Genomic DNA, 18,750 nt, shown 5'->3' with positions numbered 1-18,750 from the left:
TGTGTCAGATTCCACATATCCTCAGCGCTGTTTAAGCTGGCTGCTATTAAACCTTTTATTTTTTCCCACCAGCCAATTATGGTGGCCTCCATAGTTTTGCAGCTGCTTCTTGCTGGATAATCTGTGCGTAGGACAGAGTTAGACCAGGTTACACTGAGGATTATCTGGGAACACATGATGTGAGAGGCCTCCAGCTGCATGAGGGTAACAGAAGCTACAACAGTGATGAGTGTCAGCGGTCACAGCTGAGTTAAACTCTCGTTAATTGTAATTGGCAGAGTTGAGCTGCTGGTTCTGGAAGTCATTAAAATAATAGTGTGATATATTAGGCCATATCACGATACACAATAAAGTATATATCAAGATATTTTGTAATCTCTTCACAAGCGCTGAAACATATTTTTGGTTGAGAACTCAGATTAGCTGTTGAGCTCTCCTCGCAGGATTTTTTGGCTTGCCTTGTACTCAACCGGGTGTTTCTCTTCGAGATGGTGAAGTAAGTTTGTTGTATTTCCCTTTTTGCTGTCACACTCTAGTTGCACTTTCACATTTCTGAAATCGCTCCCATTTTTAACTCTTCCCTGAAGCTGGTAGCGATGTTCCTTTTGCTTTCACCTGTGCTTGTTGTTGCTGTGCGTAATGGTATGACGTCATCACATCAAGTCAGGTTATTGCCCTTATCACTGTATACATTTTGTTATATCGAAATGATCATGACTATTATAGGGCACACTCCTATTAACAATCTAACAATACAGGTTTATGTTATGAATAATATAGTTTCAAATGAAATCATGCCGTATGGCAGAAAACTCTGAATATATGATGAAGACAAACGGAGGCAAGTCAGAGCTGTGGTAAGTTCAGGATGCTTCATCTTTGCAATTTGGAACAAAAAACGAGCCATAATAGCAAAATTGATCCCAAACTGACCCTGAATCCGAAAAGCAATTAATTTGAACTGCAGAAAGTTTTATCAGGTTTCTACAATAAATTATCTTTAACCTTGACTCATTATTAAAGGTATCTGTATCAAACTACAGAAGTTTAAGCTTCCTGATTGGATGTTTCTTTTTTCTTGTGCTCTTTGAGATTCATGAGTTGACCATCTCGTTACGTTTTCAGGTCGACAAGCTTGAACCTTTGTATTTTTTACAACATAGATGCTCATACATAGAGATGATTCAACCAGCAGTCCTACCCATGAAAGTGCTGTAGCTGTACGTCACAAAGCATTATCTATGCAAAACATGAGCACCAAACAACATCAGTTTTAATCTCATGTCAAAGACACCTAAGTGTTGATTGCAGAGATATTTACTGAAGTTAGCATGCTAACCGGCTAGCCCCCACTTCCTCCTGGCAGTTCAAAGCTCCTGTGCTCACTGTGGAAACAACACCAACTCCCGTGGTGTTCCTGGCTCACAGTCATTATCGCTAGCTGCATTGCTAAATGAGCTAACTAGGTACATTTTAACAGCAGTTAGTGGTGATATTGTGCCCCATTTGTTTGGAGTATAAATTTGACAGGTGGCCAATTCTGATATATTGTAGCTTTTAAACTTTCAGCTGTGTTGAATTTGTGGTCTGTAGCACAATCTTAGAAAAGTGTAGCGCTGTTTTATGTGTACTGTAAACGCTTAAAGCTAGCGGAGCAGGTGGCTGGATCTCTCGGGTTTGAGAATGTGAGCTCCATGCCTATGTAGATCTTCACGACTGCTGTCAGACCCGCCGGCGGGGCCTCAGGGGTGAATATAAAGCTATAAGGAAAGAAATATAAATTTCTATGTATCTTCTATCTCCCAGGACTCACTCCCACATTACTGCTCTCATTCATTATTTACCAGCTAAGAAAGTCCCCTGCTATTTAGATGTTAGCTGTTACAAGTGTAGTTATCTCTCACTTTTATAGACCCATTCGTCCTGAGAGCCATGAGAAAAGTCTGATGTGCCTTGAAAACACTTCCGTCTCCTCTCCTCCCCTCCCGGTCTGTCTGCTCAGGAGGTCTTACCCCAGTTTAGAGAATGCTAATTCAGTCTGACCACTAAGCGGGAGTCTGGGCTGCGTGGTTGAACCGTCTCTGTGTTCCCCAGGCCTGGCATCGCCAGCGGCAGATCAGCTGCACTGATAGGAGAGGGAAACCAGGGCAACCTCCAACCTCACCCACCAATCACATCGCTCACTCGCGCTCTCATCGCTGCAGCCGTTGACAAGTGACCCCATCCACCCACCCCCGCCCTAACCACCACATACAGTCGCAGGTGTATGTGAAACCTGTGTCAGGACACCTGTTTGCGTGTGTGTGTGTGTGAATCATAACAGAAGCATAACAGGATGAGCGTGCACCAGCTTGTGTTTCACTTTGCAACCGGGTTTATGGGAGGAAAGAAAGTGGTTTATGTTAGAAATATATTTTGTTTCCACACATGTTGATGCATTTTATATGTACAGCTGCAACAAACGATTATTTTTGGTATTTTCACGATTAATCGGTTGATAATTTCGGCTATAAAATTGGGAGAAACTCTCATCTCAAGCCCAAAGTGACGTCTTCAAATAGCTTCTTTTGTCCAATCAACATCTAAAACCCAAAGACTCTTCATTTAGTTTCATAAATGACAAAGAAAAGAACCAAATCCTTTCAGTTAAGGAGCTGGAACCAGCAATTGTTGCAGATTTTTGCTTGAAAAATTGAAGAAAAAAGAAGAATTAAGCAGTTTTCTTTCAATCGACTAATCGATTTGTGCATTTCTGCGTGCTCTCAGTCTGTGTTTGTTCGCTCTTTACTCAGGAAATCACAGGGACCACCTTCATGCACAAGCAAAGGATGTTTTGTTTTTTTTGTTTTTTTATTTGCTCACCCAGAAACTAAAAAAGGACTTCCTCTATGCCGAGAGAGAAATCCACCATCAGAGAGAGAGAGAAAGAGACAGAGAGAGAGAGAGAGAGAGTGCACATTAAACTGCTCTTCAAGCCCACAGTGTGCGCACACACACATACACACACACTAACACAGCCATCCCAGAAAAACACCACCGAGGTTACATAATGCAGAGTAATACCTCAAAAGTCCACGTTCACAAACAGCCAGCCACAGCTCCTCTCAGCGTTACAGGACTCATTTCTGAACCGAAGCGTGTAGCAATAAAAATGTTCAATTATTTGCTTCGGCTTGTTGATGTTGTAACACAGCCACCGCAGCGAGTTTGGGTAAGAAGAGATGCTTGGGTCCACGTTTGTATTCCATTCTTTGTCAGCCGCTACCACCACAGGCTTAATGATAGGTTCGAGAGCCCTTGAGGAAATGTGGAAACAAATGCAAAAGAGATCACACAAGAAAACAACACGGAGCTCTGAGACAAGGGACCAGTAATCTCTGTGGTGTTGACAGTAGCCATAAGGCCACCATCCCTCCCTCGACTAGCACCTGAGATTATTGACTGTCTCACACGATTGAGAAACGCTGCGAGATGTGAGATCGTAGCGCGAAAGAAGATTGAGAGGTGAATCAATCAGGACGAGGTGGACGTGATATCCATCCCGTAAATTTTTTGGATATCTGAAAAACATTTCTGATGTCCCCACCCACCCCTGCTGTTGAACTCTGGGTGTGGAGCAATAACAGTGGCCTCAGTGTCAGTCTGGATTCCTCTGTGTTTTGGGGAAAATTCCTCTTCGCTCCTAACAGTCATGTTATGGAAGCCAAGTGCAAATTGTGCCAAACTGCGAGTATGTAAGGATTCAGGGGAAGACAAAACCCTGCTGTGTATCCTGTTACTCCAGAAGGAGAGAAAGAGAGAAAAACAAAATAAATAGGTGGACGAGTTTTGACGTTTCCTAATTTCCAAGTGCAAACAATTCAATTGGATCTCGCGGAGAACAAATGTAATTAGGAGCAAGAATTTGCTCAAGCTGCTTTCTCCTCCACGAAGCTAAGTGTTTTTGGATGGTCTTAAATCACAATCAGTCCCAGCCGTGAGAGATGATTCTAGTCTGACGAAGTAGATGTAGAGAGAGGAAGAATAAATCAGGAAAACAAGGCAACAACAGGAACTGAAGCATTGGGTTAATGAAAGGTTAACGTTTTAATCTCTGTGCATATTTGTGAAGATTAACTGATACCAGCAGCCATTCAGGACTGTTCAAGGCTGCAGCTCCTCTCTCCTTTGTGATCTGCGTATGTATGGATGGATGTGGTCGGGGGCAGCGAGGGGTTCTTGGCACAGCTCGGCAGTCTTGTGATGTGAGATCAGGAGTTTGTTCTCAGGGGGATTCAGGAAAAGGTACCTTCCTCCTCCCCCCGGCAACATATTTCTTTGACTGGAAATACATTTTTCCACGCCCCAAATTCTGAAAATCAACCATATCTGATTGTTAAGAATGCATTTTTTTCTTTGCTCACTGACTTCATAAAGCAAAAGCAGAAGGGGAATCACTGTGTTCATGACAGCAGCCGTGAGTTAAATATTAATATGCGAGCGGCTGGCTGTAAGTACGTGGGATTAATGGATGCATCATCCTGTTGGTCACTTGTTCACACCTGCGTGTGAGGGCTGTTACTATGTGACGGAGCCTTTCAGTAAAAGCAGCTCTTAACCCCCACTCAGACAATGCATATTCAACATTTTCTCACCTTTATTCAACCCCCTGTCTACCTCACATGAACAGTTACTCATGTAAAATCCCCATGAGTCAAAGGCAAACAGATGCAGGTGTGCTTGAAGTGTTAGTGCAGTGTATAAAAGATGTGTGTAAGTGCATGATAGGTACATTTGTTGTTACATATTACTATAGATTTCCATGTCTTTTTTTGATTATAAAGCAGATCAAGGTGATGTGATGGCATCAAATGAGAAACTGTGCCTTTAAACCAGGCGTGACCTCTTCCGTAAAGTTGTGATGTCACAACTAGGCATGTCAATGGTTGGTCACTTGGTTAATCTAAAGACAGACACACTGTCTGCTAACAGCCTCACCATCAGTCTGAGGCCAAACATCACATCGCTGCTAGCTGGGGGAAGGAAAGTGTGATGCACTGTTCTGAGGAGATGTGCTGCCAATCAGTTTGGTAGAGAGCAAAGGATTGAAAGAGCTAGTTCAGTCCCTTGAGCCAGAGTACGTTATGACATCGAGAGCTACTGTGACTAACACGTGGAAAAGCACTTTGAGAAGAAGAAGGATGAACTAAAGGTCAAGCTTGCCAGGGGAGACAAGCTAACGGTGCTTGTTCAGGACTGTGAGAGCCGACCAATCAGAAGAGATGGGGTTTTTCAGAAGGGGGCCTTAAAGAGATAGGCACTAAAACAAAGTGTTCATACAGAGGGTGAATAGAGGTGCTGCAGCAATGGATAGTATGAGAAATATAATGTGTTTTTGAACATGTAAATATTTCTGGTAGGTGCCCAAAATAGAAACTAAGAGCCTGAAAATAAGCATAATATAGGATCTGAGCGTACAAAACAAACACCTTGACAGATCCTGACTTTACCAAAGAGGAAGGTATGACCCAGTCTGTCAGATATAAACTGGCGTCAAACTTGTGATTGCCGTCAAACTCTCATATGTGTGAATCTCTTATATGCCTAAAGGAAGAGCAGTCAATGAAACAAAATGGCTTCCTTTGCTCAGTCATTGCCCGCAATTTGGCCGAGGTTTCCTTGGCAACACAAACTTGGTTTCTCACTGAGGACAAGGAGAGATGGTGCTGTTGTAACGCTGCCGCAACAACACTCACATCCAACAGCAACAGCCTTGATTTTGTTTTCTCATCAAATCTCCCCTCAGTGTCAGCGGGCGTGATCATGGTGATGCAGAGCGCTCTATTCATCTCTCATGGGCGTTAGCTCTCAGATGAGAACCACAAATCAGAAATGTTTTTGGTCTTTACTGGGTTGTATTCAAATCATGTATTTCATCAAGGGACCATTTTATGTAACAGATGGCACAGAGGTTTCTTTTTAATAATTGGAAATAAAAGGCTCTTAAAATTAACCTTTTTATTCTCATGCTGAGCATTTCCTGGTCAGAAATTAATACGGAGGGTCATTTGATTTGGCATTAATCTTATCATTACATCTCAGTTCACTGGCCAGTGACAGTGCTGGTTTTATGTGATAGTGCTGCCTCAGAGACTAACTGCCAGGATGTCGTTGAGGAAATTGCACTATTCGACTGGTTCACTGGCTCAGAATAATTTTAATGCTGAGATGAAGGGAGCAGAGGTGCATCTCTGACATCTAACACACCATGTTCTAGCCATATAAAAGATATGAAGATGTGATAACTCTGACATGAAGCTTTTTTATTAGACATGCCTTCACCAAGGAGTCCCCTTTTGTACTCACACATAGATACCAGCTACCTAAATGCAGCTGTTTTCTTTTCGTCCAGATCCATGCATTACTCCCTGAGAAACTGATGAAAATGTTTAAAAACAGCAGTCTTGCAATGTTAAATCCAGATCTGCATCAAAAGTTAATGGGGCTCCAATCCGGGCCGAGACCCATCCTCCATCCAAGTTTCATGGAAATCTGTTCAGTAGCTCTTATGTAATCCTGCTGACAAACCAACCAACCAACAAATGGGCACGGGTTGAAAACATAACCTCCTAGGCGGAGGATATTAAGTAACTGTACAATTACTGGTCCAATTACATTGAGTTTGCAAAATAGAGTAGAAGAAGCATGTAACCCTCTATATCCACTTTTGTTGTTGCTGAATTTATAAGATAAAATGAAGGATAAGTTTACCTCCATAACCTGTCTCCTACATCTTTAGCTAAATAAACCATTTAAAGCAACATTATGTAACCGTTTTACTTTTTTACTACTAAGGCCAAAGATCACGTTGCTGCTATCTGGGAAGAAAGTGTGATTCACTGTTCTGAGGAGATACGCTGCCAATCAGTTTAGTAGAGAGCAAAGGATTCAGGAAAAAGTTAGACACAACACAAAACACTAACAACAATAATAATAATAGTTATATGCAGTATATCTGATATAATATAATAATAGTTTAATCACTAATTAAATGAGATTTGTGCAGCACATGGTTTTCACTGGACAGCAATGGTGCAACTGACAACCTGTTGTAAAATCTGTCATTTCTGTTTGTGTCTCAGTGTGTATTTGTGTTTTCTCAGTTTCCAAGGAGAGAGGAAGAAGCTATTTTTTATACTGACATCTCATAATCAGAAACATACTTATATACTAAAAAAAAACATCTTCCTGTTTGGTTAATTTAGCATAAATCTAATCGAGCATGCATAGGCCTCCTCGTGCATGCGCCTGCTTCCTGCCTTTCTGATTATCTTACTGGGTGTGCACATTAAATGTCTGGTTGCCTTTGTAAGCGAGTGAATCATGATTTCATCATTCATCTAATCCGAACCTGCATGTGCAGCAGTCGGGCAGCTCGGCTGTGTCATTATAAATGGATGTAAACGTACATGTTGCTTTGTGTTGCTTTATTCCCTGCTATCAGATAAGACATGCTCTTTATTTGGTCATGCATAGATGACCTTTACGGATGCCTTTCAGTTCAAGTCCTCCGGTCAGCCTCCATTTCAAACAAGCCACTGCTTATCAGTAACCTATTACTTCTTGCTCCTGCAGCCTTAGCAAACATTGGCTCAGGCATTTACCACAACTATGTACACACTTTCAATACAGTGAACTAACCACAGATATAGAAAACATGTACCGAAGTCTCACAGCACTTTGTCTTGAAAAGTTATCTCGGACAATGTAGCACATGTTGTTTTCAGCTGGCTCGGTTAGCAGGAGCTGTGTTTATGTAATTTGCGATAGAATGTCATCCAGCTCCCCTTTCCTGACAAAACAGATACCTCAGCTACATTTTTTTTACCCCGTGGAATTTCAGACAGGTTGTCTTGAATAAGGAAGACCAAAAAATTTGATGTGTCAATTGAGCTACAATGCCTACTTTCTCCAGAGTTGGATGTGTGCGCTTGTGTATTTGTGTGTGGGTGTCTATTCTCCCCAGGCCAGTCGGAGTAATGTGATTGTGTTTAATGCGCTCTTTACATACCCTTGAGCAAAACACATCTGTGCTGTTATTGACTTGGCTTGTTTTGGACGATAAATAATGGAAATTACATTTACCTGCCACAGAAAATGCGCGTGGAACGGGAATTCTTGGGCGCCTTCAGCGACTGTTATGTTCAGCTGAGTTTCATCCAGGCCTCGGTGTTGCCTTGAACAAACGTATTTAGTTAAGGCTGAATCCTTACAATAGAATCTATCACAAGTCATGTCCTAAAGGTGACATTTTTTCACAAAAATTATAACTATTTGTTCACTCTGCCTCTCTTCCTGCAGGTGGTGTGGGCATTGCTGCCACTCAGCTGTGCAAGACTGTGAAGGATGTGACTGTGTTCGGCACGGCGTCAGCCAGCAAGCACGAGACCATCACTGAGGGTGGAGTCACGCATCCGATCGACTATCGCACCAAGGACTATGTGGAGGAAGTCCGCAAGATCAGTCCGAAAGGTGAAAGACTTGCTTGAAAAGTGCTCTAAATCTGAGGCTTGTGTGTGCAGGGAAGGGAAAAATAAAATTTTAACCAGGGGAGAACCTGAGGGCCAAAGTTGGCCTGAGATAAGGTCCAAAGTATAGTCCAAAAGTAAAAATCTAAAGTCCAAGCTCCAAAAAGCCAGGCAAAGTCCAAAAGTCTAGAGAAATACAAAAACTGAAGACAAATCAGGAATACAGGGAAACACCTGGACCAGGGAACAGATGCAGGACACACGGGATGACAACAGACGAGCCAACAAAGAGTGAAGGGAAAACGCAAGCTTAACCTAAGTACACAGGGAGGGATTAACTAATGGAACACAGGTGAGCAGTTAAAACGGTGGGAAAACAGACAAAGAGAGGAAGTGGAAAGTAAAACATGACACATGGATAAATCTACCAAAATAAAACAGATAATCTTTAAATGTGTCCCTAATTATTCATTATTTTTCATAATCTGAGCATGGCGGGCTGAGTGACACTTCAGGATATTGTAGAGATGACTATTTGTACTTAAATATTAAGACAATGTGATTTATCATCAGTAAAGTGGATATATATATGACTAAGTGGGTCTGGTGAGTTCAGAAAATGACATCACTTTACTGTAATTCAGCCTTTAAAAACAGGAAAAGATAATACTTATGTCATATCCTGATGAAACAGTATCCAAAATCTAAGATGATATATAGACTCATCACTATAATAACGACATAACATCGATATATTGCCCATGATATGTTGATTGTTTCATAACAAATAGTCCAGATCAATATATTCCCACTGGTACAAAGCAATCCTGTGTGACTGCAGCCTTTGTTGATCACTGTTGAACAAACTGCAGACAGCGAGATGATACATTTTCATACACTTTGTTTTTTTCCTCATGACACAATTCTCAGCAGAGCTGGCTGTCATGTACACTAGACTGACAGCGTGCAGGGAGTCATTTTTCCTCCCCATCACCGAACAGTGACTGTTTGGATTCTCATCGCCATCAATAATGCATCCGCGGAGTTTTATGTAGATGTAACCCTGGACTCGCTGAGAGGGCCACACAAAAACGCTGCTTTTCAGCAAAATGAAACAACATCCAGTTCCTGTTTTTTGCCTTCGCCTACCGCTGCGTTCCTAGCAGGATGGAGACTGTTATTGTGCTGGAGACTCATTTCATAGTCCCCTCTCAAGCCCGTCTCTGTTCTCCGTAGCATGGAGCGAGACAGATAGACATTACAGAGACAGATAGGAAGAGAGCGAGAACTGACACTTCGGACAGAATGTATCTAATTAGAAGCCTGGATCAATGTGCAGCCCTGCCTGCTACCTTTGCCTCTGTCTTTGGCTATCCATCAATTCATCTGTGCTGTGGTCAAGGCAGAGTCCTGCTGTGAGCCTCCAGCAATCAATAGAAGCAGGGTTTAACGGAGCAAGGAGGGGTAGCCCAATTTGAGGAGTCCCCTCTGGCACAAAGGAACATCATTAAGGCCGAGCCTACATGGCCAGACGTTAATAAGCCACAGAGAAACCTCCATAGTTAGGTTTCTCTTTACCATCTGCTCAGAGGTCAGTCTGTTAATCTCTCCACCTACAACTGGAATGAACAATGACGCGGAGACATTTTATCCCTCTTGTCTTATCAGTGACAAGAATGAGAAAACATAAAACAAGTAGGATCTCCGCTCTCTCTCCTCCTTTCCTCTCTTGGCATACATAAGAGTTCCTCTTCGTGTAAACATGGCACAACTTGGCTACACTCGCTAGTCCTAGTGAACTCTGGCATGCGGAGGGGGCTGCTGGGGAGACTTGGCAGGCTGCTTGCGGTGAATGCAGACCAGTGATAACTGTCCCCTTCTTCTCTCTTTCTGCTCCAGGAATGGACATAATACTCGACCCTCTCGGAGGATCTGACACCCATAAGGCCTACAACCTGTTGAAGCCTATGGGGAAGCTCATCACCTATGGTAAGTGGTAAAAAACCGGAGTGTAGGTCTGTTATTTTCAGGAGCCTCCATGAGTTAGCGAAGCAACAATAGGCGAGAGTAAACGCAAATAGATTTGATTAATATGGTCGTTTTGGAATTATGCTTGCCAATTTAACAATTTGGCACATAAAATAATCACATTCAGAACCTCTTCTATGAGCCAAAGTCAAATAAAAACGAAGCCTCAACCTCCACAAACAAACTTTTTTTTGGAAAAGACGTCTCACGCAGCGCTCGCCTGGAGGCTGCATGAATCTCTCCAGCCGAGCTTCTCCAGTTTGTCCTTTTTTAAATTCACCAGAACTTCTTATGTAATGCCTAAAACCAAACATGTTTTAATAGGCTTGTTGGCAGCGGAGCGAGCATGGTAGGAAACACAAAGGTTAGATCATAGATTAACTTCATGGCAAGCTACCTGCACAAGCTAGCAGCTGACAGAGATATCCATGAACAGGGTATTCCTTAACTTGTTTTTACTCCTACATAAGCTCATTAGCAATATATTAATACTTTATGATCTGGGAGTTCTTCACTACGTCAGCGTTGTTGTTATGTTTAAAGGGGCACTGTGTAGTTTTGGAGAAGAAGATTCAAACTCAGAATTTTAATGTTTACAATATTAATGAGGTAATTATACAAACTCAGAAATATTAATTTTTTCCATAACTGAACAAACAAGCTGTTCTCAGAGGAAAATAAGGTCCCCAGAACGCAGTTTGAAGCTAGAAAGGTGGCAGGGTCCGCCACATAGAAACAAAGCAAAACAAAAATTGTGTTGTCCTTTAAGGTCAGCTTGATTATTCAGTCACTGTTTATATAGTTCGTTTAAGAAGATGTTTAAAAAGTAATAAGAATGATCAGTCAATGAAGATCTTTCTCTTCCTCAAAACTACATACTGCACCTTTAAATAATACTCCACTGTACTGCAAAAATCAAAAAGCAGCTGCTGTCGCTGCAGACATCTTGGATTGTAACTGATAAGCAAATTAATACAGAACATGAAATAGTCGTTGGCAGAATACAGCTGCTTCTTGGTGGGCAGGCTGACCTCTCTGTGGAGGTCCATGTCCTCAGTGTGCTGTGTGTCATCCGTGGGAAGGCCTTTACGCTCTCTCTGTTGCGATGCCAATCTGGACCCAGCATGCATGCAACAGTGGGCGGGGTCGGCATCCATGGAGAACAGGGCCTTGCCTTTGCATGCTGCACAAAAAAACCCACTACCCAGCATGGTGCCCGCCCCCCCCCACCCCCACCCCACCCTCGCCCATTCACCCTCTCTCACCCCTACAGAAGCCCCACCCCACCCTCCCTGTCCCTCGGTGCTGGCTGCTCCTCTTCCAGCTTATCAGAAGTATGCATGGCGGAACAATGGGCGTTCTATCCACACGAAAAACCTGGAATGTGTCTGAATGTAGCAGGCCCGGGTCCCTCTCTCCTCTCAGAGCATGCTTTGTGTCCCCCGTTTCCCCCGAGAGAGAAACAGTGACAGCGAGAGCATCAGAGGTTGTGTGAACACAGGAGGAGGGGATCGGAAGGACATGTGGTGACAGCGAGAGCTGAAGTGCCAAAAAGGTTTTCAGGGTGGAAAGCGTAGGTGCGAAAGAGAGGTGAAACAAAGAGCTCATGGGTAGAAGCACCTGACATGACTTAATGTTGATTTGACATGTTGCCTAGTGATTACTAAGGCTTTTATTTTGGCCAGTAAAATGTGATTAAAAACAGATGAACGCAGATGATGCCAGTAATGTATCCACCATTTCCCCACACCATTTTTTTCTTGAATTTGAGAAGCAAGAACCAGCAAATGGTTGTCTTTTTTTTCTTGATAAATAACTTTAAAGATTTAAAGAATCAAAATTTGGTCTTCTCTTTTCTGTCAGTGACATAATGGAGTGATTGTCTCACCACTAAGAGAGACAAGTTGAGGATCAGGTGAGGACAAAGTGGGTACGGTCAGAGCAGAAGAGCGAAAGGGAGAAAAGCTGGAGTGGGGGTTGAATATTTGATAGAAAATGAACCAGCCTTCTAAATAATTCATCAGCAGCAAATCATTTGTAGGGCTGCAACTAATGATTATTTTCACTGTCACTCAATCTGCTGATGATTTACATGATTATTCGTTTAATCATTTAATCCATAAAATGTCAAAAATTGTGAAAAATGCTAATCACAATTTCCCAGAGCTCAAAGTGACCTCGTTAAGTTGCATCCAACAGCCTAAAACCCAAAGACTTACATTTAAGGAGTTAGAACCAGAACACATTTTACAGCTTTGCTTGAAAAATGAATGACGCGATTAAGAATTGAAAGGATTTAGAAATGTGGGAATACACAACATAACACACTGTCCTTTCAGGTGCCGCTAACATGCTCGCGGGCCAGAAGAAGAACCTGATCGCCGTGGCCAAGAACTGGTACCATCAGTTCTCCATCCACACGCTCAGCCTCATCCAGGGGAACAAGTCGGTGTGCGGCTTCCATCTGGGCTACCTGGACGGGGAGACGGAGCTCATCACCCAGGCCATGAACATCATCCTGGATCTGTACAAGGAGGGCAAGGTCAAGCCCCGCATCGACTCCACCTGGCACCTCGAGCAGGTCTGTGTCTTTACTCCTTTACACCTGGAATTAACGTACTACCTGAAAACAGTAGTTCCATCAGGTATCACATTAAAAAAGGTTGATGGAAACGGCAAAATTAGTCAGTTTCACTTGAGGAGGTTTTGACACAGCAAACATTTAATTATCATGTCTGATTAGCTGTTTCCGCTCTGAGAGAGGAAGAAGAAGAAGTTGTTTCCGCTGTCTGCGTCTTCCTGGATATTCCCATAGCGCAAGAAATAATGGCTAGTACAGGCAGCAGGGGCAGGCTTATGGAAGAGTTTAAGTTAATGCAAGGTTTATGAAACAACAGATATATTGGCTGGTCCTGTTTCAGGTTGGCAACTTCTACTTTTCTACTACTGCTTTATTACAGCGATGCGTAACATAGCCTCTACCGCCATCTTTTAATGAAACTATCCTCTGCATACTCCAGTTTATTCGTTCAAAACCAGCTGATGAAAACAACCTTATTTGATCAAATATCCAGTAAATTATTATCATTGTTATTATTATATATCACAATATACCGTATGTCTCTATCACGATTCCAGCTACATACAGTATATGATACTTTTTTAATCAGGAAGTCACACTGAGATCAAGATCTCATTTACAAGTGAGACCTGAGTACAAAATGAACTAAAATCAAACAAAACTAAGTATAAAGGATCAGGAAAATGGTAATGACATAGAATATAATAATCAAATAGGAGAAGATTTAAATATACAATCATATAAAAAATTATTAAAAATACAAAATATTCTGCTTTCATAAAGACACACTGCTTGACAATATAATTAGATGCATTTAAATAAATAAGTGCATTGTAAAACGTCTTACAGACTTAAAGTCATAAAAAATAAATAAAACCAAGTTTCAGTCTTCTAACTGAACTTGTACTGACTGAGCAGCCTCTGTATGTGGATTTCAGATCTATTCATGGCTGCTTGTTTGTGTGACTGAAAGCATCCCTGTGCACCTCAGTGTGGATGTCCAGATGATTCATTGTGACACGGGTGCATTTACACCTGACTTACATCCATTTTTACGGCGTGCGCTCGCAATCCAGTCACCCAGAACTCATGTGAATGCCAGGTGGGTTTGTGTGTGTGTGCATGGGAGCTGCAGGAGCTGGGCGTGGCTCACATTCAACAAGGCTCAACACTCGGCAGATGAAGTTTTCTCCACAAGAGGCTCTGTGTCTCCTCGAGCGTAACTCAGTCAGCCAGACAGAGTCAGATTGTCGCTGACAAAATTAACGCTGCTAACAGATATGAATAGGGAGAGTGTGAAAAACATGGAGAGAAAGAGGGAGTCAGAGGCTGACATCTTCTGTTGTTAGAGTCGGAGCTGGTCGGTGTTTAGTCCTGTGTGAGTGCGGCCAGAGAGAAACACCCGCTGTCTTTCTCCGCCATCTGACGCTCTTTCTCTGCCTCTCCATCTGTCTGCTCTTTATTTCAGACTGTCTTTAGGTTATTGACTCCCTCTCTGTCTCTCTCCATCGCGCTGTATCCTCCTCACAGTGCATCTTTTTTGCTTTCTCTCTCTTGTTGCTATGGCGACATCCTTTAGTCAGTGTGTGCGTCTGTCTGTAGGGAGGGGCCCTGATGTATGAGAAAGAGACATGGAGGAACAGAGGAGGGAAGAAGGTATATCTCAGGCTAGAGTACAAGTTTCAAGTGTACGTCTGCGAGCGCTGATGCTCGGGGTGGCATCAGAGACAAAAAGCTGTTGGAGTTGTTTTTTAGTAAATGTATTTTTATTGAGTTTTTCATTCATACACAGTGCACAGACACAGAAACGATGACAAAGATCAGGGCTGGGCAATGGGCTCAAAATAACATTACAATATTATTAGGCTTTATTGCAGTACACGACATATATCTCAATATTTTGAAATCTCTTCAAAAGCACTTCATTAATGCGAGGACATGGCGATTATTCAATATTAAAAATTAATAATAAGCTTGAAAATATTGCTATTTTTTTAATAATCCTAATATGGTTGAATTCAATTATTTATTTGCAAATGTACACGGTATAATAAGCATCAGATTTAATACCATGGTATACCTTGAAAGCAGCATATCGCTGGAACTCTAGTCCCCTATCACGAGAACGATATAATATGGATATATTGTAGGCTTGGGCCGATATTCGATATTATCGAATATCGTGATATTTGTTGTCATAAGCGATAGTTTTCACAATATCAAATATCAAACAGCTATGTGAGTTATTTCTCACCTGGCTGGCCCTCTAGAGTTTAGAGAGAAGGGAACGAGTGACAGACTAGCTGCACTTAATACATTTTACTATTACACTTACTATATTTCTTACTTAAAAGTTCCTATTTCACATTATTTTGCTATTTAAAAGTGTTGTATGTGTTGCCGCAAAAGGAAGCAGTCAGTCTTTTATTCAAACTATTCATACTACCAATCTGTATAAAATACACATCAAATAAAAAAAAACTATAGATTAAAATGTATTGAAATTATAGATTGTATCATATTTTTTCTATTTTGAGAAAATCCATGACCTTATAACTCTGCCTGCATATGGAGGAGGGTTGTTCGATTGAATGAGGGCTGAGTAGGTCATGCTGTTTAACTGTGCTTTTGTCAGGGTAAGATCCTTTGATGGTGACATTCAATCTCTATAAGAATAAACTTGAAATAGAGAGGAGCAGAATACTGATCAAAATGTGTGATAAAGGCTGACGGGAGCTTGTTTGCATCAGTTGTTGGTTGATAGTTAATCAAATAAATGATCGATTATCACGAGCTGATTACAAATGCCACGCCCTGACTCCATTCATCACAGCCCTTCCTCCCTTCAGACTGTTCGCTTTTTTGCCTTGCTCCAATAATCAATAAGCATTCATGGGCAATATTTGAAAATTAGCATCCCTCTCGTGTTTTCTCCTCCGTTATCTACATCTGCACTGATCCCCAGGAGGATAATGGTCACGTCTGTAACCGCAAATAGCCCACTCAAATCCGGGATGCCTGGGAGCCAGAGACAGATCTCAGAGAGTGGAGGGTGGAAGTGGGTGGAGTCGTCAAGAGAGCCTCAGACTGTGACTTTCATTCACATTGAAGATGATTCTTATAATTCCCCGACTCACCCCTCCCTCCTCGTCTTGAAGGACACCAGTTGCTCCCTTCATCCCCTCCTCTCCCTCCACTTCGAACTCCCACACTCCCCCTCTTTCCCATGTGTCTGAGTCGTCAGGGCCACGTTTCAGGCAGGCTTTACGTTGCTAGGAGATGGCCCTGTTGCCGTGGCACTGGTCGTTAGGTGGTCTGCCTGCCTTGCGCGATGAGGGGGATCGGAGGGAGGAGGGAGGGGGAGGCGACGGAGGCAGGAACAGGCAGTGGACGGAGGGAGCTCGGTGGTCAAGAGGAGGGTGTGGTTGGTCCGGCTGGGATTCTCCTCCCCGAACATGTTGGTCGATTCATCATTTGACGAGGGTTTGGCTGATTAGTCAGACGCACATCCATCAAATTCAGCTTTTACATCACGGTTACAGTTCTACAGGCTGAAAGTATGTTGTTAGTTTATTCAGGAAAATATTGATTATGTACAAACCATTTTTAGATCGGCCACTTCTGGTTTTAACTGGATAAGTGCTCATTTAGGACAACTAACCTGTGATGAACAGGCACCTTTAAAGGAGAGGTTCACTTTTTTCTTTAAAGGTCCAGTGTGCAGGATTTAGGGGGATCTAGTTGGCAGAAATTAAATATATCATTCATTATTAGCTATGTTTTAAGTATATAATCACCTTGAAATAAGAATCATTGATTTCCTGTTACCTTGTGTGACTGATTGTATTTAAGCATATGAGAAAATGAGCCTGCTTCTCACTTGATTTATCACCAGCATGATGTTAATTTTGAGGAAAATAGATGATAAAGCTGCGTATGTTTTAAGGCGTGGCTATCTGTGATTGACAAGTTGCTACCATAGCGTGTCCTCGGTTGGATCCAATCAGGTTATCACTTCACGGCCTACCAACCAGTGGGTGACGTCACAGTGGGTTTACACTTGGGAGGAACATGTACAACAACTAAAACAAGAGACTTAAAAAAAAATGTGAACTCGTCCTTTAATAATAAGACATAACAGTTTATCGATTGACTCATCTGCAGTCGGCTCGTCCATCAGTGGAAAAGGAGTCCATGAATCATTTTATTGGTCTTACTTCTGACACCACTTCACCACCTCATTTTACCAAAAAAAATTGGGTTATAAGATAAAACGATGCAAAAAGAGGTAAACAAGCTCTTACTTTGTGCTTCGTGTCTGTATTTATTGCCTACTTACAATCATTAACAGTCATTAAACGTATCCTTAATAAATTCTAATACTGAGAGCATCTCTTTGCCTTATGTTATTCCCCTCATTTATTTTGTTTTTCTTCTGTTATCCTTTCTTCCTCCTTTGCGTTTTGATGCTGTAACAATTTCATTTCCCCTCGAATATTATTAAAGTCTCATCGTCTTTCTCATATACTGCATATTAAAGTCATATTTCTGAAGCACAAGGCTGTAAAATTTGTTTCTATGGTGTCAAAACAAATGAGAAAGCTCATATTGCTGTGAATATGTGTTTGTGGAGGAGAAGCTGGCTACTACTGCGTACCCTCCATGTGTTTTTCTCAATGACAGGTGTATTTTAAATCTTCTTGTCCTCCTCTCACCCTTTGTTCATTCATCTTGTCTTACATAACCGTCTTGCCCTTTTCGGTCTCTCCTACAGGTGGGCGACGCCATGAGAAAGATGCAGGAGAGGAACAACATCGGCAAAATGATCCTCACCACGGAGCCGATGCCCGAGGAGGAGAAGAAGGAGGAGCCCAAGAAGGAGGACAAGAAAGACGACAAGAAGAAGGACGACAAGAAGAAGGACGACAAGAAGAAGGACGATGCCAAGAAGGAGGAGAAGAAGGACGACAAGAAGAAAGAGGAGCCCAAGAAGGAGGAGAAGAAGGAGGAGGAGAAGAAGGAAGAGGTCAAGAAGGAGGAGAAGTGAGAGGGAGGGATGGATAGTCAAGCAGACCAGCAGGGAGTTTGTGTCCTGGGAACAGGGGGTGTGGTGTGGGTGGGGAGGGGGGATGGAGATGGATGGGGCAGGAGGGTGGGGGGTGGGAGGCAAGCAAGGATGGGAAGGAGTTAGGAGGGTAGATTATAATATCACACCACTGTCGATCTGTCATCTCTTCCACCTCCACTCCGCTTCGCCCTCATGAGTCCTCATCAGGCCTGGCTCCACCCACCTCCCCTCCCATCCTCTTTATCTCTAAAAAATAATCTCCAATCACTTGTTACGCCTCGTTAGCTCCACACTTATCTCTCTAGAAAAAAGTGTTGCCACTCCAAACATTTCTCCTATTGGGACTGATTGAGACAAGAGAGCCGTGGAGGATTGTGGGTACCGTCCAGGCCTGGGGGCAAATTACCGTTTCCTTGACAACCGTAATCCCCGCTCGCACTCCGGCCCCACCCTCGACCCCCCACGCCTCTCCGCACCTCAACTCCCACTGTGCTAAATTGTTCTGCTCTGACTTCCACCTGCCACCTCCTCTTCCCTCTTCACTGTGCTGAGTCCCCCCCCCCCCC

General features: G+C 42.6%; 1 protein-coding gene across 1 annotated transcript in view; it reads left to right on the top strand.

Annotated features, from left to right (window-relative positions):
* vat1 (vesicle amine transport 1) overlaps nucleotides 1–18,205 on the top strand; it is a 31,319-nt gene extending 13,114 nt beyond the window's left edge. The window contains exons 3-6 of the mRNA XM_073495223.1: nucleotides 8,341–8,511; nucleotides 10,407–10,496; nucleotides 12,875–13,116; nucleotides 17,891–18,205. Coding sequence (XP_073351324.1) covers nucleotides 8,341–8,511; nucleotides 10,407–10,496; nucleotides 12,875–13,116; nucleotides 17,891–18,163 — 776 coding nt within the window. The 3' untranslated portion in view covers nucleotides 18,164–18,205. The remainder of the gene's footprint in view (nucleotides 1–8,340; nucleotides 8,512–10,406; nucleotides 10,497–12,874; nucleotides 13,117–17,890) is intronic.
* Nucleotides 18,206–18,750: the final 545 nt, after the last annotated feature.

The sequence above is a fragment of the Pagrus major genome, chromosome 23 (genome assembly GCF_040436345.1).
Source record: "Pagrus major chromosome 23, Pma_NU_1.0".
Lineage (NCBI taxonomy): Eukaryota > Metazoa > Chordata > Actinopteri > Spariformes > Sparidae > Pagrus > Pagrus major.
This window is presented reverse-complemented; position numbering and strand designations above follow the sequence as displayed.